The sequence below is a fragment of the Ambystoma mexicanum genome, chromosome 13, assembly GCF_040938575.1.
Source record: "Ambystoma mexicanum isolate Mex_15411 chromosome 13, UKY_AmexF1_1, whole genome shotgun sequence".
NCBI lineage: Eukaryota > Metazoa > Chordata > Amphibia > Caudata > Ambystomatidae > Ambystoma > Ambystoma mexicanum.
The window spans coordinates 493,763,196-493,788,202 of record NC_090938.1 but is presented as its reverse complement, the minus strand read 5'-3'; the positions used below and the strand labels follow the sequence as shown (position 1 = coordinate 493,788,202).

Here is a 25,007-nt window from a genome sequence, read left to right as displayed (position 1 = left end):
TCTGCGGGATCCTCAACTGCATGACTCAGACTTCCTTTCTTCTGTGGATCTTCCTTCCAGAGATCCCAGACTTTTCCTGGAGTGCTGGTTCCACTCCTACGGTGCCTCGGGGCTCCTATGCTGACCCCTGCTCTGCCAGCTGTGCAGCCATATCCTCTCCAGCTGCTGCTAGGCAGGCTACCTCTGCAGGCTCTGAACATCTACTGTTCTTAAAGCAACTTCATCACGTACGGCTCTCCTTGGGGGTTCCAGTACTCACCTCTGCACCTTGGTTGTATTGTTCCGTGGCTGCAAGGCTCTTGTTCTGACCATGGCCCATCCAGAATCAAAGTGCTATACTCCCATCTGGTGGCATCATACTCACCTCTGCAATCACCGTGACAGGCGGTAGTGAGTATGGAACCTGGAGGGTGGAATCCTTCATTGAGCTCTTCCTTGGCATTCTCTTTTCCATGGGGTCTCAGGTGCAGACCTCCTACTTAACTCTATTGAATAGCATTGTATCAATGACTTCCACTGGAAAGTCTTTATAACTGAGAAGAAGCATCTTGTAAACTAAGTAGAGTGATATATATGGGACAGAGAAATTTGGCCTAAGAAAAATCCCCTTAACAATAAGCAACAGAAGAGCAGTCTTGCAAAGAGAGGAATATACAAAAGGCCAAAGGGACATGGACTATTCTGGAGGTTGAAGGACCATCTATAGCAGGGACAGACAATATGCGGTTCTCTAGATGATTTGGCCTATAATTCCCATGATCCCGCACCATTGGTTACACTGGCTACTAGGGCTGATGGGAGTTGTGGGCTAAAAGCTCCGGTGAGCTACAGGTTGCGAATCCCTGCTCAAGAGTTCTGTGAAATACAGACTTACAAGGTTATCACTAAATGAGGGTTCCCATAGGGGGCGTTGTTGTGGGCAGTAGCTAGCAAATACTATCCCTATGTTGTTGGTTGCAACTACCATAAGCTTCTTTGTAATACTCTTGATTTAACCAATCTAACTAGCGGTTAAAGTAAAAGCACCTTAACCTCCTGCTAATTTTAGTAGATGTTTGGTTTTGCTTGTTATCAATCACTGTTGGTTTAACATGATGCACTCTCAGGTGTGTTAGGGATTTTGTCAGAGGGTTGTACCTAGTTTGGCGGTAGTTTACTATTGTGGTAAAATGGTAGCACAGCATGGTTATGGTAATGACCTTTATGGTTTGACAAGAATCCCCTCCATTACCTGTATTCTATTTAGGGTAAATTCTAAACACAGATCACTGGGCCTAACACACTTGAATTTTACCTGTCACCACAGCCACTTATGTACGAGGCTGGACTATTGATTTGTTTTCCATTGTGAATGATTCACCAATCACCCATTCAACATACGTTTTCAAACTTGCTTGCTAAGAGTACCAAATTTTCCTCCTGTTTTACCGCCTGTGGTAAAATGTCTTACCTCTTTTGACACACTGGGGCTCTTCCCTGTAATTTCACACCATCTTTGTCATTGAATACACTTAGACACAGAAAACACAACCCCATTGATTCCGTTTTAAAAATGCCTTTCTTTTATATGCACTATTGTTTATATGCACTATTATTTGAAACAGGTTATGCAGTATGAACATTAATACAAAATAGCACCTCTACATTAGATTGACCAGTCTGTATTCATGACTAAACATCCACATGACAGCAGGCCAGCTTTCTTTTTCTCCCTTTACACTTCCGCATTTATATCTTTCAAATGCTAAAAAGACATTGTTCATAAAATGACCATTTGATCCTGAATGACTGTAAAGATAAACCCAATTATCCGTACATGCACCTCACTTTACAAATACTCACTTCCCGTGTGTGTGAGATTTCTCGCTGTTATCACGGGAAACCCCTTTGAACTGGATTATCAGCATACGGGAGTATCGCAGATACTACAAAGCCCAGCCACCCACAAAGGACACAGCTCCAGGCCTCAGCTTCCTGGAAAATCTTGCACTGCACGTTTCTGCTCTCTGTCTGCTGCTCTGCTATTCTTTCAGCTGTACCCACACCCCTTCTGTCTCCTGAATTTATATGCTAACACTGTCAATCTCACTAAAACCTGCCTTTTTCCTGACGTATACACATCACCCAAGCTGTTTGGCATTTCTTCCCTCAGAGACCACCTCCCAAAGATGTTTGTATCAATTGCTTCCTACAGCACACAATAGCGCCTCCTACAAATTGCATATTTTCGTTCGCAGCTTGTGTAATGAAATCACAGCTAATGCACTCTGCCTGCACGTTTTACTTCTACTGTCAAAAAAGCACATTACTTTTAACATTTCATCTGAACCTGGTTTGCACTGCTTTGTTAAGGGTAAATGATCAATTAATAGGAAAGGTGTTAATTGGTTAGTTTGGGTTAAAATATATATACAGTGCAAACTGGACAGATGCCCTATTCATCCTGAAGTGGATCATTTTAAAACGTGCTTACTACAAAAATGTGCACTTCCATTTGATGTCTGTATTCCAGCTATTTGATGTTTGTACTCTACTGCCTCCTCTGAATATAATGTCATGGCCCACTTACTGCCCCTCATATACAGTATCTCTACATCTCCAGTATCTCTCCTCTCCTACAGGTGTTCAATAAATCTTGTTTCAAAAACATGTAATGGCCCTTTTTATGTATCACAGGTTGTCTGATGTTAGTTCCTGTGGCGTCAAAGGGCATGTGATGTCACTTGTAGCCACCCTTACGATTTTGATGAAATGTCACCACTCAGCTTCCACCAATAGATGGCATGGGGAGACGATATCTTGAACTCTGAGTCTACTTGGTAGAAATTATCTACTCTTTAATGTTATCCTTTTGATTTTCTTCACACTACTGGAGTGACGTGTGTCTAAAAAGGCGCTGACGAAACCCTCTGAACATAATCTACAATTATCAATCCAATCTCTTTTATACTAGGACTATCCTTCATTGGGAATGATGACAGAGAAACTTTCACAGAATAACATCAACCTGATCTTTGCCGTGACAAGCGACGTGGTCGATCTCTACCGGGTATGTATGGGTACACGGGCAAAGAAATGTATCTGGTTACATGTGCCATGTTGGTTTTTATGGTCGCTCTATAGTCTGTGTGTCGGTCTTCAGGTTTTATCATTTCATGTTCGATCATGTTAAATACTGTTATATTACATTTTACCAACTGTTGTTGTGTTTTTTTATATTACTTGATTAAAAGCCCTTGTATAGCACATGGTGTGATTCGGAAAGTCCTCTGACTGTAGAGGACGACAGAAGCAGAGGCCAGTGATGTCCAAAGGCTTGACGGTACCTCACTAATTCAAAACGTAGATCTGTAAATGGAAGAGGAGCACCCCCTTTAATGAACTGGGCATGATGTTTTCACACTTTGGCCCTCAATCCGAGTATGCTGATAACAGTAAAAAATAGCAGTAACGCAATTACTACCATTTTCACTACTCCACCATATCACAGCGAGTATGGAGGTAAATTGGAGGAAATGGCTTGAGGTATTTCCTGCATAATAATAAAGGAATTACCGCCAGTAGAATAGTCCCTATTGGTAATTCACCCAAACCCCAATTGAGTCCTATAAGACTCCATAATGGGGAATAACCAAAAACTCTGAATGTGGAGGATTTAAGTCCCATTCCAACGGAAATCAAGTGTGGCAGAATTAGCTAATCCCACTAAACTCATAATGTGGAACTAGAAGTCCAATGAGGATGTGTAACAAGGTCCAGAACCAGTGGTAGGAGCTTGGCTGAAGCCTCCCTTGTGCAGCAGAAACACGGTTGTATGCTTCTTTCTTGTCTGCAGGAGAAGCCGGCGAGACCGTCTTCTTTCTTGATGCATTCGATCTTCCTCAGTGGTTAATGCAGTGCTGGAAATGGAAAACATTTATTGGGGGAACCGTCACTTCTTAGGAGGGGGCAGGGCTTTCGGGAGCAGGGGCCCCATATAGAACCCAATCCTGGCGATTTGCATAAAAGCAAAGAGCATTATGGGAATAACATAACATCCACAATTTTAAATGTCAAACATGTTTTATAGTGATTCATTAAGCAAACCTTTTAAGAGCATAATGGACTCTTCTATTTTGATTGGTCACAAAATTCACGCGAATAAAGACATTTCTGTAAAATGCAGGACATGTTTACCAGTTTGAACAGCTGCAAAGCTGTATGTGAGGCTTTGTCAGTTTCTGTACGCAGGCTCCAGTACGAAGAATGGGTTGTGCTGCAGGACCAGTCTGTGCTAAAACGAGCAGACTGCTTTCAGAAGACTCGGCACGAATGCAGCATCTTCTGAAAGCGGTCTGCTTGATGAGGCACATGATCTGTGAGAGTCGTGTGTGGGACCCCCTGGGTCTGCAGGACGGAGCGGGGCTCCAGCAAGACATTGGGCCTCATTACACGGATGGCGGAGAACCATGGCGCTATTAGCGCCATGGTTCATGCCGGTAAAATACCGGCACCGCCTTGGCGGAAAGGGGAATTACCGCCCCATTCCAAGGTTGGCGGGGCGGTTATTCCCGCTTCCACCATTGCCCTTCCCCATTCCCATTTTTGGCCGATAGGGCTCAATGGGAATGGGGAAGACGCTAATTACGGTACCGCAAATTGCAGTACCGTAATTAGCTCCCTGGGTCCCTTTGCGGGTTGCTTTTTAACGCCTGCAAAAAGCAGGCGTTAAATCCCCCAACCCGCAAAGGGACCTCGTAGTAAGGCGGTAAGGATTTACCGGTACCGGTATTTTACCGGTACCGATAAATCCTTACCGCCATCCGTGTAATGAGGCCGACTGTGTCTGATGAAGTAACGCACCACCTCTCCAGTCTCTTGTACAGACTTGGCTGGAGTCTGCAAATTCTAACCCCACCCCAGCCTCTATGAGGGACAGGACAGGGGGCGGGGTGAGGGTAATGTAAGCCCTGTGAGCGTTACTTTATAAACACCCAGGGCCTCTTGGCTTTTTTTGCCTCACCCGAGATCAAGCAACACTACGCATGTGCAATGGGGATGGCTCATTGGACCTCCACATTGCACATTCGAAGTGCAGCCACCATGTCCATGAATGACATGATTTTAATATCACTCATGCTCCTGGATGTTGGTGGGGCTCCGCCCCTAGCGCCCATATTGGCCAGCCAGCACTGTTTGTATATATAATTATGACCTTCTTGTCTGCCCCCAAAGTTCTTACTCTGCCACTTTAGCTTCTTTGTATCAGTTCGATATTCAAAGTCAATCTTATTCTGCCACCTTAACTTCTTAACATTAGTTCAGTATTCAAGACCATTGTTTATGGCCAGCAGTCGAATACGGAGCGTTCCAGGGTCACACAAATATAGTAAACTCCCTGGGTGCTGCATAGGTATCTGCTCGCTCTTCTGCCACACTGCCTTCTGCTTCCTCCGCTTTGCTCTTCACGGCAAACTGCTTCTCTTCCTGCAGCCGAAGTCGGTCGACAGAGGAGCGTTCCTTGTTCTACAGACACTCCGTAGCTCATCTGCCAACGAAGCACGATTTATGATGAGGAGAGCTTTTTAAACTGGCTCTTCCCGCCACACAACTTCTGCATGCAAGGCCTTTAAACATGGACACTCTCTCACGACCATCATCCGCTCTGGCAATAGTGGCGGTTCCGGCATCTCTGCTTTTCTGCCTCTTCTGCTGCCACTGCTATGTGGAGTCTTTGCAGGCACTCCTCCTTCTACTACTCCTAATGGCCTATACCTGAGAGGGGCCCTTTATACTCAACAGTCCCTCTCTAGTGTGGGTCATTAAAATCACTAGACTGCACCTTGCAGTGTAGTGCCTCTATATCCCTCTTCCTTGTCCCAGTACTTTGGGCATTGTGGGACCTGAAGTCCCCAGTGTTCAAGTTCAAATTTTCTTTCACTGCTTCATTCTTACAATAGGACATTAAGATGGTAGGGTCTCTGGGAAAGTAAGTAATGGGGTTTTCCCATTCCTCCTGACCTGATACCACCCCCATGTGATCCTCCTGCAGAACACCACCCCAGTGTCAAGATCAGGAAGTGCCTGCCTTTCCCTGGCCACATGAGAAGGGCCCCAGGCCAGGTTTTCTGGGGAAATCATCTCTGATTCATCACACACTGCAGTACAAAAGTGGTTGTAATTCCATTACCAGCCTCTTTTTTGTAGTAACCGAATTACCACCATTCTTACTGCAGTGCCAAAGTCTGAGTTTGGAGGAAAAGTGGAGGATTCACCTCCCAAAAAACACTCCACCTTTCCTGCAAAAATCAGCCGATTTACCATGGCCGAATTTCCACTCACCGTAAATCTGAAAAAATCCCCATGGAGTCCTATGGAGTCCGGAAATGGTACATCACCCTACCCCCCACTCGTAGTCCCTTGGTAAGAGCACAGGACGGAGTGGCAGTAACAGTAAATAATTTTGGCAGTAATTCGTTGGATTTACTCCTGAATAAGCACCAGAATCATCATGAGGCAGTTTGGCTTACACTAAAGAATAAGCAAGAGTTGCTTTAGTTGAGGGGGTGTAGCATTGTTGCCAAAGGTCCATACCTTACCAAGATGAAGCAGGCCCATGAGCCTTGCATGCCAGAGTTGGTGTTCCTTTGCATCCTGCTAGCTGCTCTAGAGGCATTCGTCTTCTTCTTGTTTTAGGAAACAATTTAGGCATTTCTCTCCGGGTTGTCTCATAACTGAGGTGATCAGAAGTAATTCCTAGCTGTCACAGCACTGGGGAACTGTCTGATGTGGTTCAAGTATCTTTGACTGTCTTGGGGATACCATCCTCCTTGACTCAGAGAAAGATTTGCCGGACTCTCCCGCCCCCACAGTTTCAATAAGTGAGAGTGATTCTTTGGGCTTCTCAACCTTTGAGTGGCTTGACAATTATTTCCTAGCCATTTCAAACCCGTAGTGACTCTGAAAATGATTGCCTGGGTATCTCAACCCCTGGGTGGTTCAGAGAATGGTTCTCCGGACTTCTAAAGCCCTTATGGCACAGAGAATGATACCCTGGGCTTCTCAACCCCTGGGCGTCTCAGAGAATAATTCCTCAGGCATCTCAACCCTGAGTAGCTCAGAGAATGATTCTCTAGACCTCTAACCCCCCTGATGGTGTCAGAGAATAATTCTCTGGGCTTCTCAACCCATGGGTCACGGAAGAATAGCTCAGTGGCAACGTGCTCACCTTGGAAGCAAAACGACATGGAGCAACACAGGTTCAATCCCCGGGTCCATGTTTAGAAACCTCTGGGTATTAAGCATGTTAGAAATAACCTATCATATCATATCATGGGTGGTTCAGAGAATAATTCAATGGGCAGCTCAACCACGAGTGGCTCAGAGAATTATTTTTCAGACTTCTCAACCCTGAGTGGATCAGCGAATAATTCTCTAGACCTCTCAATCCCGAGTAGCTCAGAGAATGATTCTTCAAATGTTTCAATGCCCAAGTGGCCCAAACAATGATTCTCCAGACTTCTCAACCCCTGGGTGGCTCAGAGAATAGTTTCTTGGGCAGCTCAACCCTGAGTAGCTAAGAGAATGATTCTCCAGACGTCTATATCTTTGAGTTGCTACGATAATGATTCTCCAGACTTTTCAATCCCTGAGTGGCCCAGAGAATAATTTCCTAGCCATCTCAACCCCTTGGAGGCTCAGACATTGATTCTCCGGACTTCTCAATCCACAAGTGGCTCAGAGAATAATTCCCCTGGGTTGTCAACGCCTGAGTGGCTGAGAGGCCTATTCCTTTGGCAGACTGCTGAGAAGGCGACAACAAAATTCATCAGGACCCTCAGTGATTGGTGGAGAAGAGTTTAAGGGGGTGGCCACAGAGTCTTACACACGGTACTTAGGCAGCGCTTTCCAAGCCAAGCTTTTGTTCCAGAAATAGCTGATAGACAGTAGCAAAGTATTTTCTTTGCCAGGCGGACTTCCAGTTTAGCGGTAGAATCCCTCTTTACACCGGTGCATTCGCATCTATCTGAGTTTGCAGCAGTGCATTTACATTGCTTGCACTAGTTTTCCAGAGCTCGGGCAAAACAGATGTAAAAAAGGGTAAGAAGTATAGTCAAATAAAATGGAGGTGGTTATGGGGGGCCTTTTCCCCCCTTAAAAAATGCAAATAGTAATTTACATCGGTTGTTCTCGTTGTTCAGAGGAACTAGCCAACCAGATGTGAAAAAGGGAAAAGGTATAATAGAAAAAGTGGGAGCAACACAAATAGTAATGGTACAAAATGGGCGTTGTCCCATCCATTTAAAAACAATAATGATGCAAGTGCAGAACAATAACGTAAAGACATGGAACCCACACCTACAATCTTGGCATCCGCATGTATTCTAATTGTTGGCAGGGTGAGACTACATAAGCTTTCAGTGATTTTTCAATGGGTGGGTGTTTCTTGGATCTATTGGTCTTACACGCACCTCGTTGGCTACAGAGCAGTCCGTGGGGTTACCTGACCTGAGATATACCCAGACCCAATTCAAAATACCCAAACATGCAACCACTCATATTACCACTCCATGGGTCCAGGAAGACACACCGGACATAATTACGAGTTTGGCGCAATTGCTAGAGTTAATACTGCCAACCTCAGCTACCACTATCGCATGCGAAAATTACAGGGTGCCTCGGTAGGTCTGCCTGATTACAGGTCATGCTGATTTTTCAGTTGTTCCTATTTTGAAGCCCCATAGGACCCAATGGAGTCCGGTAATTACCACAAGTGGTAATAACCGCATGTGGTAATGCATTTGTGTAGAGGTATTTACCTCCATACAAAAGCAGGTGGGAAAAAGGTTTCATTAAAGAAACTCATTGTTAAGTTGAGTTGTAAAACACCAGGTAACGGTAATTATCAGGTGTTCTACCAATACTGCCAAACATCTAACCAGGCCCACTGAAGGCAGAAAAATTTAAATTACAAAATATTTTGGGGTGGAAGCAAATAGGGTCAATGCTTTTCATATGGCTGGACTGGGCTGGGACGATAGCTCAGTGGCAACATGCTTTTCTAAGAAACAAGACAACATCAAACAGCATGGGTTCGATCCCCAGTTCTGCACTTAGAGGCTTGACTTGTGCAGGAAGCGCAACATTAAAATGAAATGTACTTTTTTTCATCATTAATAACCTAATTGTTTGTTCCAGATAAACTGAATGTAGATTTGTGATCAATTTGGTACTGTATTGATTGGGCGTTGTAAGTCGTGGGCTCTGGCTTTGGTGGGGCCTTTTAGTATTCAATGAAAAATTAGCAAAAATTGTGTTGCATAGATTCGACTATTTAATCTACAAACCTACCATTCTTTGGCAGTGAAGTGCCTCTTCCATTAGGTTGTGTGTCAATATCAGAAAGCGATTTCTTTGGTAGATTGGTCAACTCTGTAACCGTTCAACCGAGTACTATGTAACATTCTCCCGAATTTGCTGCGACAGGCCATTTGGAGATCCCCTGGGCCTCTTAACAGATACTTTCCATTTCTATTATACTCCCACAGTAATATTTGGCAGTAGGGCCCAGTTTTACCTGTTTGTTGCTGGCAGCATTCAGTTATGTCTAGTTGAGGAGGGAACAATAGACGACTCTTCATGGTCTTTTCACTTCGCTAACCGCGGCCTCTGCATCACGGGCCTCTTTTGTTTGGTTACCTATTTTATTTCCAAATGTTCCTATGAACAAAGGGTTTGCTTGCTCAAAATGTGCAATGCAGGGACATTTCTTTTTTTAATTTAAAACCGTGTTTAGTATCTCAAAGTAACATCTGCATATATACAAATCACATAAAAAAATAAAAGATAGAAAGGTATTTCAATGCTTCCTTACAATACCTACCATTGTTTACACATTCTCATTTACACATCACAGCAGTATTTCGATATACTAGGCCAACACAACCACACAACAAGTCAACCAAAAATGAAATAAAATTATATATTTTGGCGAGATACCATTTAGCACCTCTAGTTGTGCCTGGCCCATTATCCCTTCAATATTAACAAAGGTAGTATTAAAAAATGTAACCAATGCCAACATAAGTGACAGATGGGAGGTCATCATTAGCCTATGCCAAAACTATGAGTATATTATTGCAGAAGGTGAGTTTATAAAGGGACTAAAATGTGCAATCCATTCGGTCATCATCTCCGGACAGTACATTACCAAATGTTTCTCCACACAATCTACAAATTCGGAAATTCTTCTGGGATCTCTAATTTTGGACCTATCACATCAAGCATTGGTAGGCAGTTAACTCTGAATTTCAAATACCAATCTGTATATTTGGCTGATGGACATTATTTTACATACAGTTTGACTTCACTACTTGGTATATATTCAAGTTCTCTCCCTCTATATAATTTTAGCATGTTTTGATATTGCATATCAGCAATGGTGTCCCATTTTTCTATCTTTCCTTTTAATGACTCTTTGGAAACAAGTTCAATGAGACCGAGCTTTTCCATAAAGAAACTGCATTTCTTCTTAAATTTACATAAAAATGGGTTCTGCTCTTTTTGCCTCATATTATACATGTAGAAAACAATGTGTGGTACCACTGCTCTGGATAGTTTGAAGAAAAAGGAGAGAGTCTGCTTCATCATTTGTGCCCACCATGAAACCAGGCCCAGTTCTAACCAAATTATGCCCACCGGTACTGAACGTGGGAGACCTAAAACACTTTTCAGAATCCTACCTTCCGTTCTATCGAAGAATTTCCTATTCTTAGTACTTAATAATTCACAGCCGTATAGCACTGTTGAAGATGTTTTTGGCTCTATAAAACTCAATCATCGGGAGTAGCGAGAACGCGATAAACTCTTTCTTGACTCCCTTTAGTAGTGAAATACAAGCGCCTAACCTCCTCTTCGATCTTGGTTTCTTCGGTTCTTTTCTTCTGTTTATATGGGGACAATTTTAACATCATTTCCAGGCCCTCTTTTGGTTCTGGGTGGATTGGGAACCAAAAGAGGGCCTGGAAATAATGTTCAAAGTGTCCCCATATTACACATTTTGAGTAAACCCAACCCCTTTGTGATAATAAAATTTGGAAATAAAATAGGTATCCAAACAAAAAAGGCCCATGATGCAGAGGCCGCCTGTGAAATCTACAGGGTTCCTTGAAGGCCAGTTCACCGTGGCGACCCAGGTTACTGAAGTATGGCTGTCGCTTCCATCATACTTCAACAAACGATATTAAGACACCTGGCTGGCTTTTTGTCATCTAGCCTTTTGTCATCATATCTCAAGGTGCAATTGAGAAACACATCTGAATTTTAGAAGTAAGATCATTGGAGCTAGTGACCCTATACAGTGTTAGAGTTTTATAGTTTGGAAGGTTTATTGATTTTAACTTTAGCCATGGCGGTGAACTTTTTTGGGCAAGACTCATGCTGGGAGAGAATATCTCTTAGATATTAGCCGCAACTCGATTTTAAAAAATTCTTTGTGATATGTCATAGCCGCAATTACTCACATAGGAGCTCATTTGCTTTTCTTTGAATGAGGTAGATCTAGGACATTTTAAGAGAAAAGTCCACTTTAATATCACGAGAACAGTACTCTTGATCTACGGAGGATATTAACGTATGTTTTGTGATCTTTTCTCGTCTATAGCAACTACAAGCTCAACTGTTAAGTGCTCAGTGAAAGTTTTATAAGAATTGTGTAAAATGTTAACGTGAATTCTATAATTGTACTATGTATATTTGTGATTATTGAACAAATAAATGGTGTAACTATTGTGTGCAAGGTTTTAATGTCAAACCAAATCACGATAATAAATAATCAGTGACAGGTGCCACCCAGTGCATTAAACAATTCTCAGAAGATGCCTTAAAAAATAACATTTCACAAAACACCATCAACGCGATGTGCACAGGAAAAGCACTGCATGTGGAACAGTAATTAACACATGTGGTTTACCACATGTGGTAACGTTTTTGTGTGGAAGTAATTACCTCCACACAGAAACAGGCGGAAATTTGGATTGGTATTGGTTGATCGTGGGTAAACTGCTCGCGGAAAACTGAACGAAAAAAAAGGACCGCACATGCGTTTAAAAATTACATTTGCTCGTAAAGAGCACAACGCGCCTACATGTGTTGGCATACCTAGTCAAAATACCTCCACACCCCAAGCTCACTTACCTGCAGGTCCACTGAAACCCTGCCGCATCAGATCTGTCCCTCTAACGTGGGTCGGATCCGACGCCGCAGGGTCCCGCTTTAAATATATATATTTTTTTTTCCATCCCATGCTGAGGAAGCAGGAACACCCCCGCAACTCCCAAGGCCAAACAAACCAAATATGGGGAGCAGGGGACAAACCCGCAACCCCTGCTCCACATGTTCAGTATGTCTTATAATCGATCAAACGGTACTGGCCGAATTCAGCCAAATGTACCATTCGATTGATTAAAAATTAAGAGTTAGTATTGAAAATGAAACTCAGACTTTGGCTGAGTGATTAAAGATCTGGTATTATAAAATATCAGATGCTTTACCACTACCGCCCAACTTGTTATCAGGTCTTTTGTGCTTATAATGAGCTACATTGCTATCAAGTCAGTGCTTTAAAGAGTATGTGAGAAGGTCAATGGAGGCAGGAGGGACAGATCAGGGGACATTCAGAGCTAAGCCCAGGGAGTGCAGTCCCTATCCTGGCCTAGTGGGCAGGAGAGAAGGAAAGTGAAGGGAGGGGAGAGGAATAGAAACAATAGAAAGGTACAGGGACAATCACAGCTAGACCAAGGGCTTCATTGAGAAAGTGTGGGGGCGGGGGGCAGCGAGGGAAAAGGGGGACTTTCAAAGATAGGCCTGGTTTCTGCACTCCAGATTCTGACTAGGAGAAAAGAGAGAAGGAGAGAGTAAGGAGGGACAAAGAAGGAAAGGTCAGGCTCATTTCAAACAGGCGCAGGTCCTGCATTGCAGATACTAACCAATAAGAAAGAATAGAAGAAGAGAGTATCAAGCGGCAAAGAGGGAAATATTGGAGAACATTCACAGCTAGGCCTAGTTTCTGCACTCCAGATTCTCACAAGGAGGAAAGGGGAGAGGAAGGAAGCAGGGAGGGGCAAAGAGGGAAATATTGGAGAACATTCACAGGTAGGCCTAGTTTCTGCACTCCAGATTCTCACAAGGAGGAAAGGGGAGAGGAAGGAAGCAGGGAGGGGCAAAGAGGGAAATATTGGAGAACGTTCACAGCTAGGCCTAGTTTCTGCACTCCAGATTCTCACAAGGAGGAAAGGGGAGAGGAAGGAAGCAGGGAGGGGCAAAGAGGGAAATATTGGAGAACTTTCACAGCTAGGCCTAGTTTCTGCACTCCAGATTCTCACAAGGAGGAAAGGGGAGAGGAAGGAAGCAGGGAGGGGCAAAGAGGGAAATATTGGAGAACTTTCACAGCTAGGCCTAGTTTCTGCACTCCAGATTCTCACAAGGAGGAAAGGGGAGAGGAAGGAAGCAGGGAGGGGCAAAGAGGGAAATATTGGAGAACTTTCACAGCTAGGCCTAGTTTCTGCACTCCAGATTCTCACAAGGAGGAAAGGGGAGAGGAAGGAAGTAGGGAGGGGCAAAGAGGGAAATATTGGAGAACTTTCACAGCTAGGCCTAGTTTCTGCACTCCAGATTCTCACAAGGAGGAAAGGGGAGAGGAAGGAAGTAGGGAGGGGCAAAGAGGGAAATATTGGAGAACTTTCACAGCTAGGCCTAGTTTCTGCACTCCAGATTCTCACAAGGAGGAAAGGGGAGAGGAAGGAAGTAGGGAGGGGCAAAGAGGGAAATATTGGAGAACTTTCACAGCTAGGCCTAGTTTCTGCACTCCAGATTCTCACAAGGAGGAAAGGGGAGAGGAAGGAAGTAGGGAGGGGCAAAGAGGGAAATATTGGAGAACTTTCACAGCTAGGCCTAGTTTCTGCACTCCAGATTCTCACAAGGAGGAAAGGGGAGAGGAAGGAAGTAGGGAGGGGCAAAGAGGGAAATATTGGAGAACTTTCACAGCTAGGCCTAGTTTCTGCACTCCAGATTCTCACAAGGAGGAAAGGGGAGAGGAAGGAAGTAGGGAGGGGCAAAGAGGGAAATATTGGAGAACTTTCACAGCTAGGCCTAGTTTCTGCACTCCAGATTCTCACAAGGAGGAAAGGGGAGAGGAAGGAAGTAGGGAGGGGCAAAGAGGGAAATATTGGAGAACTTTCACAGCTAGGCCTAGTTTCTGCACTCCAGATTCTCACAAGGAGGAAAGGGGAGAGGAAGGAAGTAGGGAGGGGCAAAGAGGGAAATATTGGAGAACTTTCACAGCTAGGCCTAGTTTCTGCACTCCAGATTCTCACAAGGAGGAAAGGGGAGAGGAAGGAAGTAGGGAGGGGCAAAGAGGGAAATATTGGAGAACTTTCACAGCTATGCCTAGTTTCTGCACTCCAGATTCTCACAAGGAGGAAAGGGGAGAGGAAGGAAGTAGGGAGGGGCAAAGAGGGAAATATTGGAGAACTTTCACAGCTATGCCTAGTTTCTGCACTCCAGATTCTCACAAGGAGGAAAGGGGAGAGGAAGGAAGTAGGGAGGGGCAAAGAGGGAAATATTGGAGAACTTTCACAGCTAGGCCTACTTTCTGCACTCCAGATTCTCACAAGGAGGAAAGGGGAGAGGAAGGAAGTAGGGAGGGGCAAAGAGGGAAATATTGGAGAACTTTCACAGCTAGGTCTAGTTTCTGCACTCCAGATTCTCACAAGGAGGAAAGGGGAGAGGAAGGAAGTAGGGAGGGGCAAAGAGGGAAATATTGGAGAACTTTCACAGCTAGGCCTAGTTTCTGCACTCCAGATTCTCACAAGGAGGAAAGGGGAGAGGAAGGAAGTAGGGAGGGGCAAAGAGGGAAATATTGGAGAACTTTCACAGCTAGGTCTAGTTTCTGCACTCCAGATTCTCACAAGGAGGAAAGGGGAGAGGAAGGAAGCAGGGAGGGGCAAAGAGGGAAATATTGGAGAACATTCACAGGTAGGCCTAGTTTCTGCACTCCAGATTCTCACAAGGAGGAAAGGGGAGAGGAAGGAAGCAGGGAGGGGCAAAGAGGGAAATATTGGAGAACTTTCACAGCTAGGCCTAGTTTCTGCACTCCAGATTCTCACAAGGAGGAAAGGGGAGAGGAAGGAAGCAGGGAGGGGCAAAGAGGGAAATATTGGAGAACTTTCACAGCTAGGCCTAGTTTCTGCACTCCAGATTCTCACAAGGAGGAAAGGGGAGAGGAAGGAAGTAGGGAGGGGCAAAGAGGGAAATATTGGAGAACTTTCACAGCTAGGCATAGTTTCTGCACTCCAGATTCTCACAAGGAGGAAAGGGGAGAGGAAGGAAGTAGGGAGGGGCAAAGAGGGAAATATTGGAGAACTTTCACAGCTAGGCCTAGTTTCTGCACTCCAGATTCTCACAAGGAGGAAAGGGGAGAGGAAGGAAGTAGGGAGGGGCAAAGAGGGAAATATTGGAGAACTTTCACAGCTAGGCCTAGTTTCTGCACTCCAGATTCTCACAAGGAGGAAAGGGGAGAGGAAGGAAGTAGGGAGGGGCAAAGAGGGAAATATTGGAGAACTTTCACAGCTAGGCCTAGTTTCTGCACTCCAGATTCTCACAAGGAGGAAAGGGGAGAGGAAGGAAGTAAGGAGGGGCAAAGAGGGAAATATTGGAGAACTTTCACAGCTAGGCCTAGTTTCTGCACTCCAGATTCTCACAAGGAGGAAAGGGGAGAGGAAGGAAGTAGGGAGGGGCAAAGAGGGAAATATTGGAGAACTTTCACAGCTAGGCCTAGTTTCTGCACTCCAGATTCTCACAAGGAGGAAAGGGGAGAGGAAGGAAGTAGGGAGGGGCAAAGAGGGAAATATTGGAGAACTTTCACAGCTAGGCCTAGTTTCTGCACTCCAGATTCTCACAAGGAGGAAAGGGGAGAGGAAGGAAGTAGAGAGGGGCAAAGAGGGAAATATTGGAGAACTTTCACAGCTAGGTCTAGTTTCTGCACTCCAGATTCTCACAAGGAGGAAAGGGGAGAGGAAGGAAGCAGGGAGGGGCAAAGAGGGAAATATTGGAGAACTTTCACAGCTAGGCCTAGTTTCTGCACTCCAGAATGTCACAAGGAGGAAAGGGGAGAGGAAGGAAGCAGGGAGGGGCAAAGAGGGAAATATTGGAGAACTTTCACAGCTATGCCTAGTTTCTGCACTCCAGATTCTCACAAGGAGGAAAGGGGAGAGGAAGGAAGCAGGGAGGGGCAAAGAGGGAAATATTGGAGAACTTTCACAGCTATGCCTAGTTTCTGCACTCCAGATTCTCACAAGGAGGAAAGGGGAGAGGAATGAAGCAGGGAGGGGCAAAGAGGGAAATATTGGAGAACTTTCACAGCTAGGCCTAGTTTCTGCACTCCAGATTCTCACAAGGAGGAAAGGGGAGAGGAAGGAAGCAGGGAGGGGCAAAGAGGGAAATATTGGAGAACGTTCACAGCTAGGCCTAGTTTCTGCACTCCAGATTCTCACAAGGAGGAAAGGGGAGAGGAAGGAAGCAGGGAGGGGCAAAGAGGGAAATATTGGAGAACTTTCACAGCTAGGCCTAGTTTCTGCACTCCAGATTCTCACAAGGAGGAAAGGGGAGAGGAAGGAAGCAGGGAGGGGCAAAGAGGGAAATATTGGAGAACTTTCACAGCTAGGCCTAGTTTCTGCACTCCAGATTCTCACAAGGAGGAAAGGAGAGAGGAAGAAAGTAGGGAGGGGCAAAGAGGGAAATGGTGGAGGACTTTAAGAGCTAGACTTTCCCAGTTTCTGTACTCCAGCTTCTCACCAGGAGGTAAGGCGAGAAAGAGAAAGTTAGGAGGGGCAGAGAAGGGGGAGTTGGAGGACTTTCACAGCTGGGCCTGTTTGTGCATTCCAGATTCTCACCAGGAGGAAAGGAGAGAAGTAGAAAGTATGGAGGGGCAAAGAGGGAAACATCAGGGGACATTCACCAGATCCTGCATTCCAGAGCCTGAAGAGATGGGGAAGGGTAGTGAGGGTAGAGGATGGTGAGGATTAGATGATCCCCAAAGACAGAGAAGTTGTCATGTCTTTTTAGCTAGTTCTGGGTGCATCAGTGGAGGGGGGAGGAGACGCAGAAGAGCATAGCAACATTTCTTGATGCTAAGCAACAGGTGAGCCAATTTATGAAATTTCTGGGGGGTTCGGGTGCCCAGATTTTAGGGAAATGGCATTGAAAGGGTATTAACATTGTTTCTTTCGATAGTGCAGATAGATTTTTCCTGGCGGTTGCCCTGTTGCCGGAGAACCCAAATACTCAGCGTTCCGGCTCAGCAGAATCATTGTGATCCCTGAGACGGTGCTTTTTAGCACAGAGCTGAGAGCAAATCGTAATTTGAATGATCCTGGTGGTAGAAACTCCTGTGTCTATGACCCTAGACCCAAGGTATCCGACTCGAGAGATCCAGCATTTCTCAGTAGCTAGTGGTAGGCTACGGAAAGCAAGGCGCAGCATATAAGAAGATCACCTAGAGGAATGGTATGATTTTAGGACTGCCCATTTAGCCGTGTTAGGAGTTTCAGCAGAAGGCCACCCGGTGAATAGGGACATTTTAAGTGACTTTTTCCATCTGCCCTTCTGGCTGCTTGCAGTGCATACTGGAAGTGATGGACAAATGGGGGTTGGACAGCGAATCAGCGACTGTGCCCCATCGAATGTAGCGATGGTCTTCGTTTGGATTCCTATATCATTCTTGGATTCCACCTTGAGCTGATTTTGCGGCCTCAGCCTGGACAATGGTGTGTCCTGGGCCAGATGCATTTACTGTTGCCAGGTAGGTGATAAAGGAGGGTTCTTCTGCAATACAGCCTTTTTTTGAACAAACTTTGCTTTGTCCAACATTTGGACCCAGTCACTTGGCTAGCCAATCAGAGGCTGCACTCTCCCACACAGGGCAATGGTCTTTATTAGAGTTCCTGCTCATGCCGATGTTGGCCTTTCAGTCCAGACAATGGGGGTCATTATAAGGTTGCCGGTCCGGAAACAACGGTACCAGTAAGCTTGCCGGTACTGTTGTTTCCAGACCGGCAAATGACGAATTCTGCGAGGGAGTGCCTTTCAGCCCACCAGGTCTGACCTGGCGGGCTGACAGGCACCCGCTCGCAGACCTTGACGTATGCACCGGCACCATTCATGAATGGTGCCGGTGCATCCGTCCTCCCCATTCCCATTGAGTCCTATGGGACTCAAATGGGAATGGGGAGTAAATTTTCCCAGCGCCCGGGCACCGGAAAAAAATGACTCCAGCGGCAGCTGTGCAGTTTCTACCGGCACGGCTACCGCCAGAGTCATAAGGAGGCCCAATGTTATGTCCTGGGCCAGATGTAGTTACTGCAGCCAGTGAAGTGGTAATACAGGTTAAAAATAAATGGATAAAAATACATTCAGTTCAAACATACATTTTATCCTTAATCATCTAATTTTTTATCGAACAATAGAACGTTCTCATTTAAAGTGCATTATGAGTTAGGGGAGCAACTCATCCTTTGTTATGATCGGCCGAATCCCAAACTAATGGGGTGGTCTGGGTATTACCCATTGTGTTCCCAGAGGGTGGATGGAGCGGGATTCCCTGTCCTTGTCACCGCCTCGAAGATGCGGTATGCACAGATCCTGTTGGAGGACACCAACATCTGAACATTTGACAGAGGACTATAGGTCAGAGAAACCAGACAACAGTTCCCGAACCATAAGCAATCGTCGCAATGAACATAACATAAAATGGCACACTCATGCAGAAATCCCACCCCAGCTCTCCCCACTTAGACAGCAGCAGAGCACCACAAGCCAAGAACAGACGTGCAAGGCACTGTAAGATGGCGCTGAGGTGGTACAGGCTGAGATTGAAAGATTACGAACAGGTAATTTTGAGTAATAGTGACAGTTTACCTGTTAGTCAATACGAAAGGGGAACAATAACATTTTAATACCATGAAGGAAGCAATGAGAAAAGGCCAATCAGAAGACCCAAGATGTGTCAGACTCAGAAAAGACCAATCCAGATCCGCTTTACAAATTCATCCTGTGCCCCAGCTGTGTACAAAGGACTGGGGAAAACCATTAGGGGACACCTGCAGGGAGGAAGCAGACTTGCTAATCTCCTCTCGCTGAGGAAACGGGGAGAATGATATTTGGATCTCAACAGACAGTCATGTGGCAGGGTTTCTGCCAATTACAAGGCAGGAGTCACAGCGATATGGTCGGTGGTGAGCAGGAAATGGAATCCCCAGAGAAGTGCTGCTACAGATACCTGAAATAAGACTGAAGACCGAAGGACTGGAGTCTTGCAAGAGCAGGCTGAACAGATGAAGATTTGAGAAAGAGAATGGACCCGGAGGGATGTAAACCCCGAGACCAGGAAAGCTTCTGTGTACTCAAAAACCCAAAAGACCGTGCAGAGATTTAGAAAAGAGACTATGGAAGGGATTATGTGTTAAGAATCAAGACACCTTGGGAATGGCTAGGCCAAAGACTGTGGAGAGGTGTATGTGCCAAAAGGCAATATACCCTGGAGAAGGTTTGACCAACGTCTGTAGAGCAGTATACATCTAAACTACATAAGAGACCCTGTAAGAGGTGTTTTTTATTAGACTACAAGAGACCCAGGGGAGGTCTACTTACCGAGAAGCAGAGACCTTGGAGAGGTCTAGTCCAGAGACTGGGAATAAGTATAGGCATTGAGAATACAAGAGACCCTAGAGAAATCTAGGCAAAGAACTGTGGAGAGGTCCATAAGCTCACATAACAAGAGAACCTAGAGAGATCTCAGCAAGGAATTGTGGAGAGGTCCATGGGCTGAGATAAGAAGAGATCCTGCAGGGATATAAAGAAGTGATTGTTGCGAGGTCTATGTACCCAGAAGAAAAGAGTCCCATGAGACTGTGATCTATGTGTGGAGAAGACGAGAGACCCTGGAAACGTATAGGAAAGAGACTGTGGAGAGGTTTAGATTGAAAAAGATAAAAGAAACCATGGTGAAACCTGACCCTTGGAGTAGATTGTCCAAGAGACCACATTGTGTTTAGATGAGGGATGGGCATTGAAAGACTAGGTTTATGAATACTTTTGTTGGGCAAGAATTAAAAACGCCGGCAGGCGGAAGCCGGGTTGCGGAAGCAAGGCGAGGAAAAAAGGGTTCAGGCTCTGACTGAGCTGACCTAGCGCAATCGGCACCCGGCAATGTTTCTATGTCCTTTTTGCCGCTGATTGCTACGACGCCCGTGGTCTCGTCATGCCTACCTGACTAGCGGTGCCCGGCAACGAACTCTCCCGGAGCTAAGGTAACACCTAACACCCTGCCCCCAGCCTTAAAGTACCCTACATCGCTGGTGTCCCCTGCGCCTGGTCAGTCACAACCACCCTTCACCCGCAAGAAACTTATTGACTCTTAATATCTGTCTGGCAGTGTATAGCATCTCTTGCACGGCCTCCCCGAACCTCCTCGTCTGCAGGGGCCTCACGCCACATTTGCATTCAGTTCATTATGCTCTGTATAGATACACCTATTTGTACTATGCCTCTACAACTGCATTTAACCTCTTTGTGCTCTACATTGCCTCACCCAGTGTTGCCTTGCGCCCCTATTTGCATTTAGCTTCTGTGTTCTATGTGTTTTGCTCTGACCCCAATCTGCATTTAGCATCTGTGTTTTGATCTGATTTGCCCAGGGATACCCTGCGCCCATACTTGCATTTAATATGGTCATGCCTCATGGTCGCTAACAGACCACCACAATTGTGTTGTGCCCTATGGTCGCTATCAAACCACCACAATTGTGTTGAGCCTTATGGTCGCTAACAGACCAGCCCAAATTGTGTTGTGCCTTATGGTCACTATCAGACCACTACAATTGTGTTGTGCCTTATGGTCGCTATCAGACCACTACAATTGTGTTGTGCCTTATGGTCGCTAACAGACCACCCCAAATTGTGTTGTGCCTTATGGTCGCTATCAGACCACTACAATTGTGTTGTGCCTTATGGTCGCTATTAGATCACTACAATGGTGTTGTGCCTCATGGTCACTAACAGACCACTTTAACCTGTAACCGGCTGCGCTCATCCACTCGACCTAGCCAAACTATTGCCTAGAATTATTGATTGTATCTTTGGTCCTGCACCCTCCTAGTTAGCATAGCTGAACCTTTGTTGCTGAGACCTGTTTGCATTTGATTCTGTACTTACCTAGTCGGCCCAGCCTCTGAGTCATTGATTACACTTGCACATGTACTTCTTAGCCAGCTTAGTTAAACCTCTGCCTCTGCGACTTTGATTGCATTTGCTCTTGCACCTACCTAGCCGGTATAGCTGAATTATTGCTACTGAGTCATTGACTACATATATCATATTAGCACTTAGTATCTAGGTGGCTCTTATCACCAGATTGCTCCTATATGTTAATACCTCTAGCATACATTGTGCTTCATACCTGTTACCAACTGCTACCACCAACTACTAATGTGGCATCTTAGATAGACCTCCTTATATAACTATGTATCTACCAGCCATTTACATAGTCCTACTGAGGACTATCCTACATCTATTAATTATGCTAGATGTTAACCTACCTAACACCCTGCCTCCTCTGACATCGGTAATACATCTGACCTGTAACTCTCCAGGCCAATACCTATATCCTAGCCATGGATACCTTGAGACACCCACCTCTGCATCACGTCCATGTGATACACTTAGTAGAAACCTTAGACTCCGCGCCAGGCTAACCAAACTGCATGAACCTCCCCGTAGGTCTCTTCCCCCTACCAACATCAAAACTAACTTCCGGCAGATCTGCAATCCTCGCTATTTTAGACTACCACCTTCACCCAATTCCAATACTCAGAACAATAAGCTCACTACATCTAATACACGTACTATTCCATCCCCCCAAGCCACAGAGATCTCCAAAACCCCAACTATCGTTGAAGCACTCCTGAACGTGAGATCGCTTGTCGCCCATGCCCTAGACATTGCCGACGTAATCTCAGAAGGCAACTTTGACTTTCTCGCTATTACAGAGACTTGGCTACACAATGCAGCAGGACCTTCGCTCATGCTAGCCATCCCAGATGGCTACACGATAATCAGAAATGACCGAGAAGGGGCAAGAGGCGGTGGCATTGCCATAATCTCCAGAACAAGCCTCTCACTCAGACTAGTACCTACCCAATCGATCCAATCCTGCGAGACTTTATCTGCTAAACTCCAGATAAATAATAATCAAACTCTCACCATCCACCTTTTATATAGACCACCAGGCCCCTTAGGCACCTTTGATGAGGATCTCCACAACCTTCTCACTTATAACCTCAAACCTTGTTCTCAAATAATCCTCCTTGGGGACTTTAACTTAGGTTTCCATGACACCACGGATACCAATGCTACAGTGGTAGCCAACACTATTCACGCACTAGGCCTATCTCAAAGAGTTGACAAGCCTACGCATCTGAAGGGAAGAACGCTAGATTGGATAGCCGACTGTAACTGCTCAGCCACTATCCTATCCATAAGACCCCTACCTTGGACAGACCATTCTTTAGTGTCCTTTACCCTAGCCACGTCTAGACCTAACCCCACAATCCTTCCAATAGCACCGCCTTGCTTAACCAGAAATAAAAAATGCATTACGGTAGACAAAGTGATCCCAGCTATACTACCGACCCTCAATGCATTATCAGCTAATCTAAGCCCCAGCACCCTAGTACAAGAATTCAATAATATCATGCTCGTCACCCTAGATAAACTGGCACCTCTCAAACTCAGACCAAGCAAACCAAAGGCCCACCTAAACAAATGGTTTACTCCACAATTAAGAGACTTGCGCATCTTGAAAAGAAAAAGTGAAACCACCTGGAGGCTCTGTCCTTCAGTCGACAACAAAGCCAAACTAACCTCTCTCTCCTCAGTTTACAAAAAAGAAGTTTGCCAGGCAAAACGTAAACCATATGATGACCGTATAGCCAACTCTAATTCCAGCATGAAAGAGCTCTTTTCTATTCTAAAGGAACTTGAGTCGCCGATCGCCACACCGGACGCCTATACCAAGGACAAACCTTGGTGCACGGACATCCAGCAAGCCCTATCACATAAAATTATTACTCTCCAAAATAAAATCTAGAAAAAATTATCTTGTCGCTTAAACCATCTAACTGTAAAGGTGACCTCTGCCCAGCACAGTTAATAAAAGACGCTGCCAGAGAATTATCGCCCTTTATCACCAAACTGATTAACGCCTCCTTCGCCTCAGCCACCATCCCTGCCAACCTTAAACAGTCCTGGGTACTTCCCCTACTTAAAAAGCAGACATTAGACCCCCTCGTCCCTACTAATTACCGCCCCATTACTACGGCACTGTTTCTTCTCAAGATTCTGGACAAAGCCGCTTATAACCAAAATCAAAAGCATCTAGAACTACACAACCTCCTAGGAGAGAGACAATCGGGCTTCCGTCCCTTACATGGAACTGAAACCGCCCTTATTGACTTGAAATCCCAAATTGACGAGCTTTGAGACAAAGGGAGAACAGTACTTCTGCTACTCCTTGACCTCTCAGCCGCCTTTGATTTGGTGGATCACAAAGTCCTCTGTAGTCACCTGGATTCCGCTGCCCATTTCTCCCCGGAAGCCATCAGATGGATTGAGTCATTTCTGAGTGAAAGAACGATGATAGTCTTCCCCCCCTCAGCAGCAGCAGATCCCACCCTTATCTTATGCGGTGTCCCTCAGGGCTCCTGCGTCTCCCCAACTCTATATAACATCTTCACCAAGCCCTTGTTTGATGATTTGGACCATCTCGGTATCACCTACACTAATTATGCAGATGATACACAGATCCTCCTCCCGCTTTCTGGGGATCATGCGAAAGACACGGAATTGGTGAACAAGGTATATCTTATCATCCAGGCCTGGATGGCCACTCATGGCCTCTGTCTGAACGATGATAAGACAAAGTTGATAATCCTGGGCACTCAAACTAATATCAAAAAAATAGGTCAGGAATTCTCCTCATTTAACATAGATGGGAATATCATCCAAGTGTCCAAGGACGTAAAAACCCTGGGATTCTATCTTGACTCCACCCTATCTCTTGACAAACAGCGTAAATCCCTTGCCTCCTCCACGGCTTACACGTGCAAATTGATAAGAGCCGGTAAACCGTTCCTTTCCAACAAGAGCTGCTTAATCCTGGCTAGAGCCTTAATACTTTCTAGGATTGACTACTGCAATGCTCTCTACTCCGGAGCGAATAAAACTATAACGCAAAGACTACAAATATTACAAAATAATGCCCTGAGGGCAGCACTAGGCATAAACAAAAGATCCCACATCTCTGCCGCTAGATGCCATCACAACTGGCTGACCACTGAAAACAAAATAACACTTAAAATGTTATCTCTGACCCATAAAGCCCTCAATAACTCCACCCCCAAATACCTGATTGACAAATTCCACAGGAGAACATCCTCCAGACCGACTAGAGCTGTCAATTCCAATTGCCTGACAATACCGAACTTTAGACTTAAGACGATAGGTGTTAATAGCTTTCAGGTAAAGGCTGCAAAGACTTGGAACTCACTACCACAAGACTTGAGAGTGGACTTACCCTACCCTCGCTTTAGAAAAAATGTCATCCAACTCCTCACCTCGACTAACCTCAGCTGATCTCACTTGACCGTTGTCACCTTCAACCCGATTGCCCGCACTCGAACCTTGTATATTTTGTATTATCTGTGTCCCATATGTATTTTGTAAGTATCTGTGCCCCATGACCTCACAGTATTTTCTACTGTACATTCTGCCAGGATGTAATCTGTAACTGGATTGACCTTTCTCAAATTTGTATACTTTGTAATCACTGTATTTTATATTGTACGCTATGCTTTGATGTAACCTGTAAGCTTTGCATTTTCTTGCCACTGCGCCCTGCTACCCCTGGGTCTGGCGCGC

At 45.3% G+C, this 25,007-nt stretch overlaps 1 protein-coding gene across 1 annotated transcript in view; it reads left to right on the top strand.

Moving 5' to 3' along the window:
- ITGB3 (integrin subunit beta 3) overlaps positions 1 to 25,007 on the top strand; it is a 511,657-nt gene that overhangs the window by 146,257 nt on the left and 340,393 nt on the right. The window contains exon 7 of the mRNA XM_069634154.1: positions 2,954 to 3,049. Within this exon, the coding sequence (XP_069490255.1) occupies positions 2,954 to 3,049 (96 nt within the window). The remainder of the gene's footprint in view (positions 1 to 2,953; positions 3,050 to 25,007) is intronic.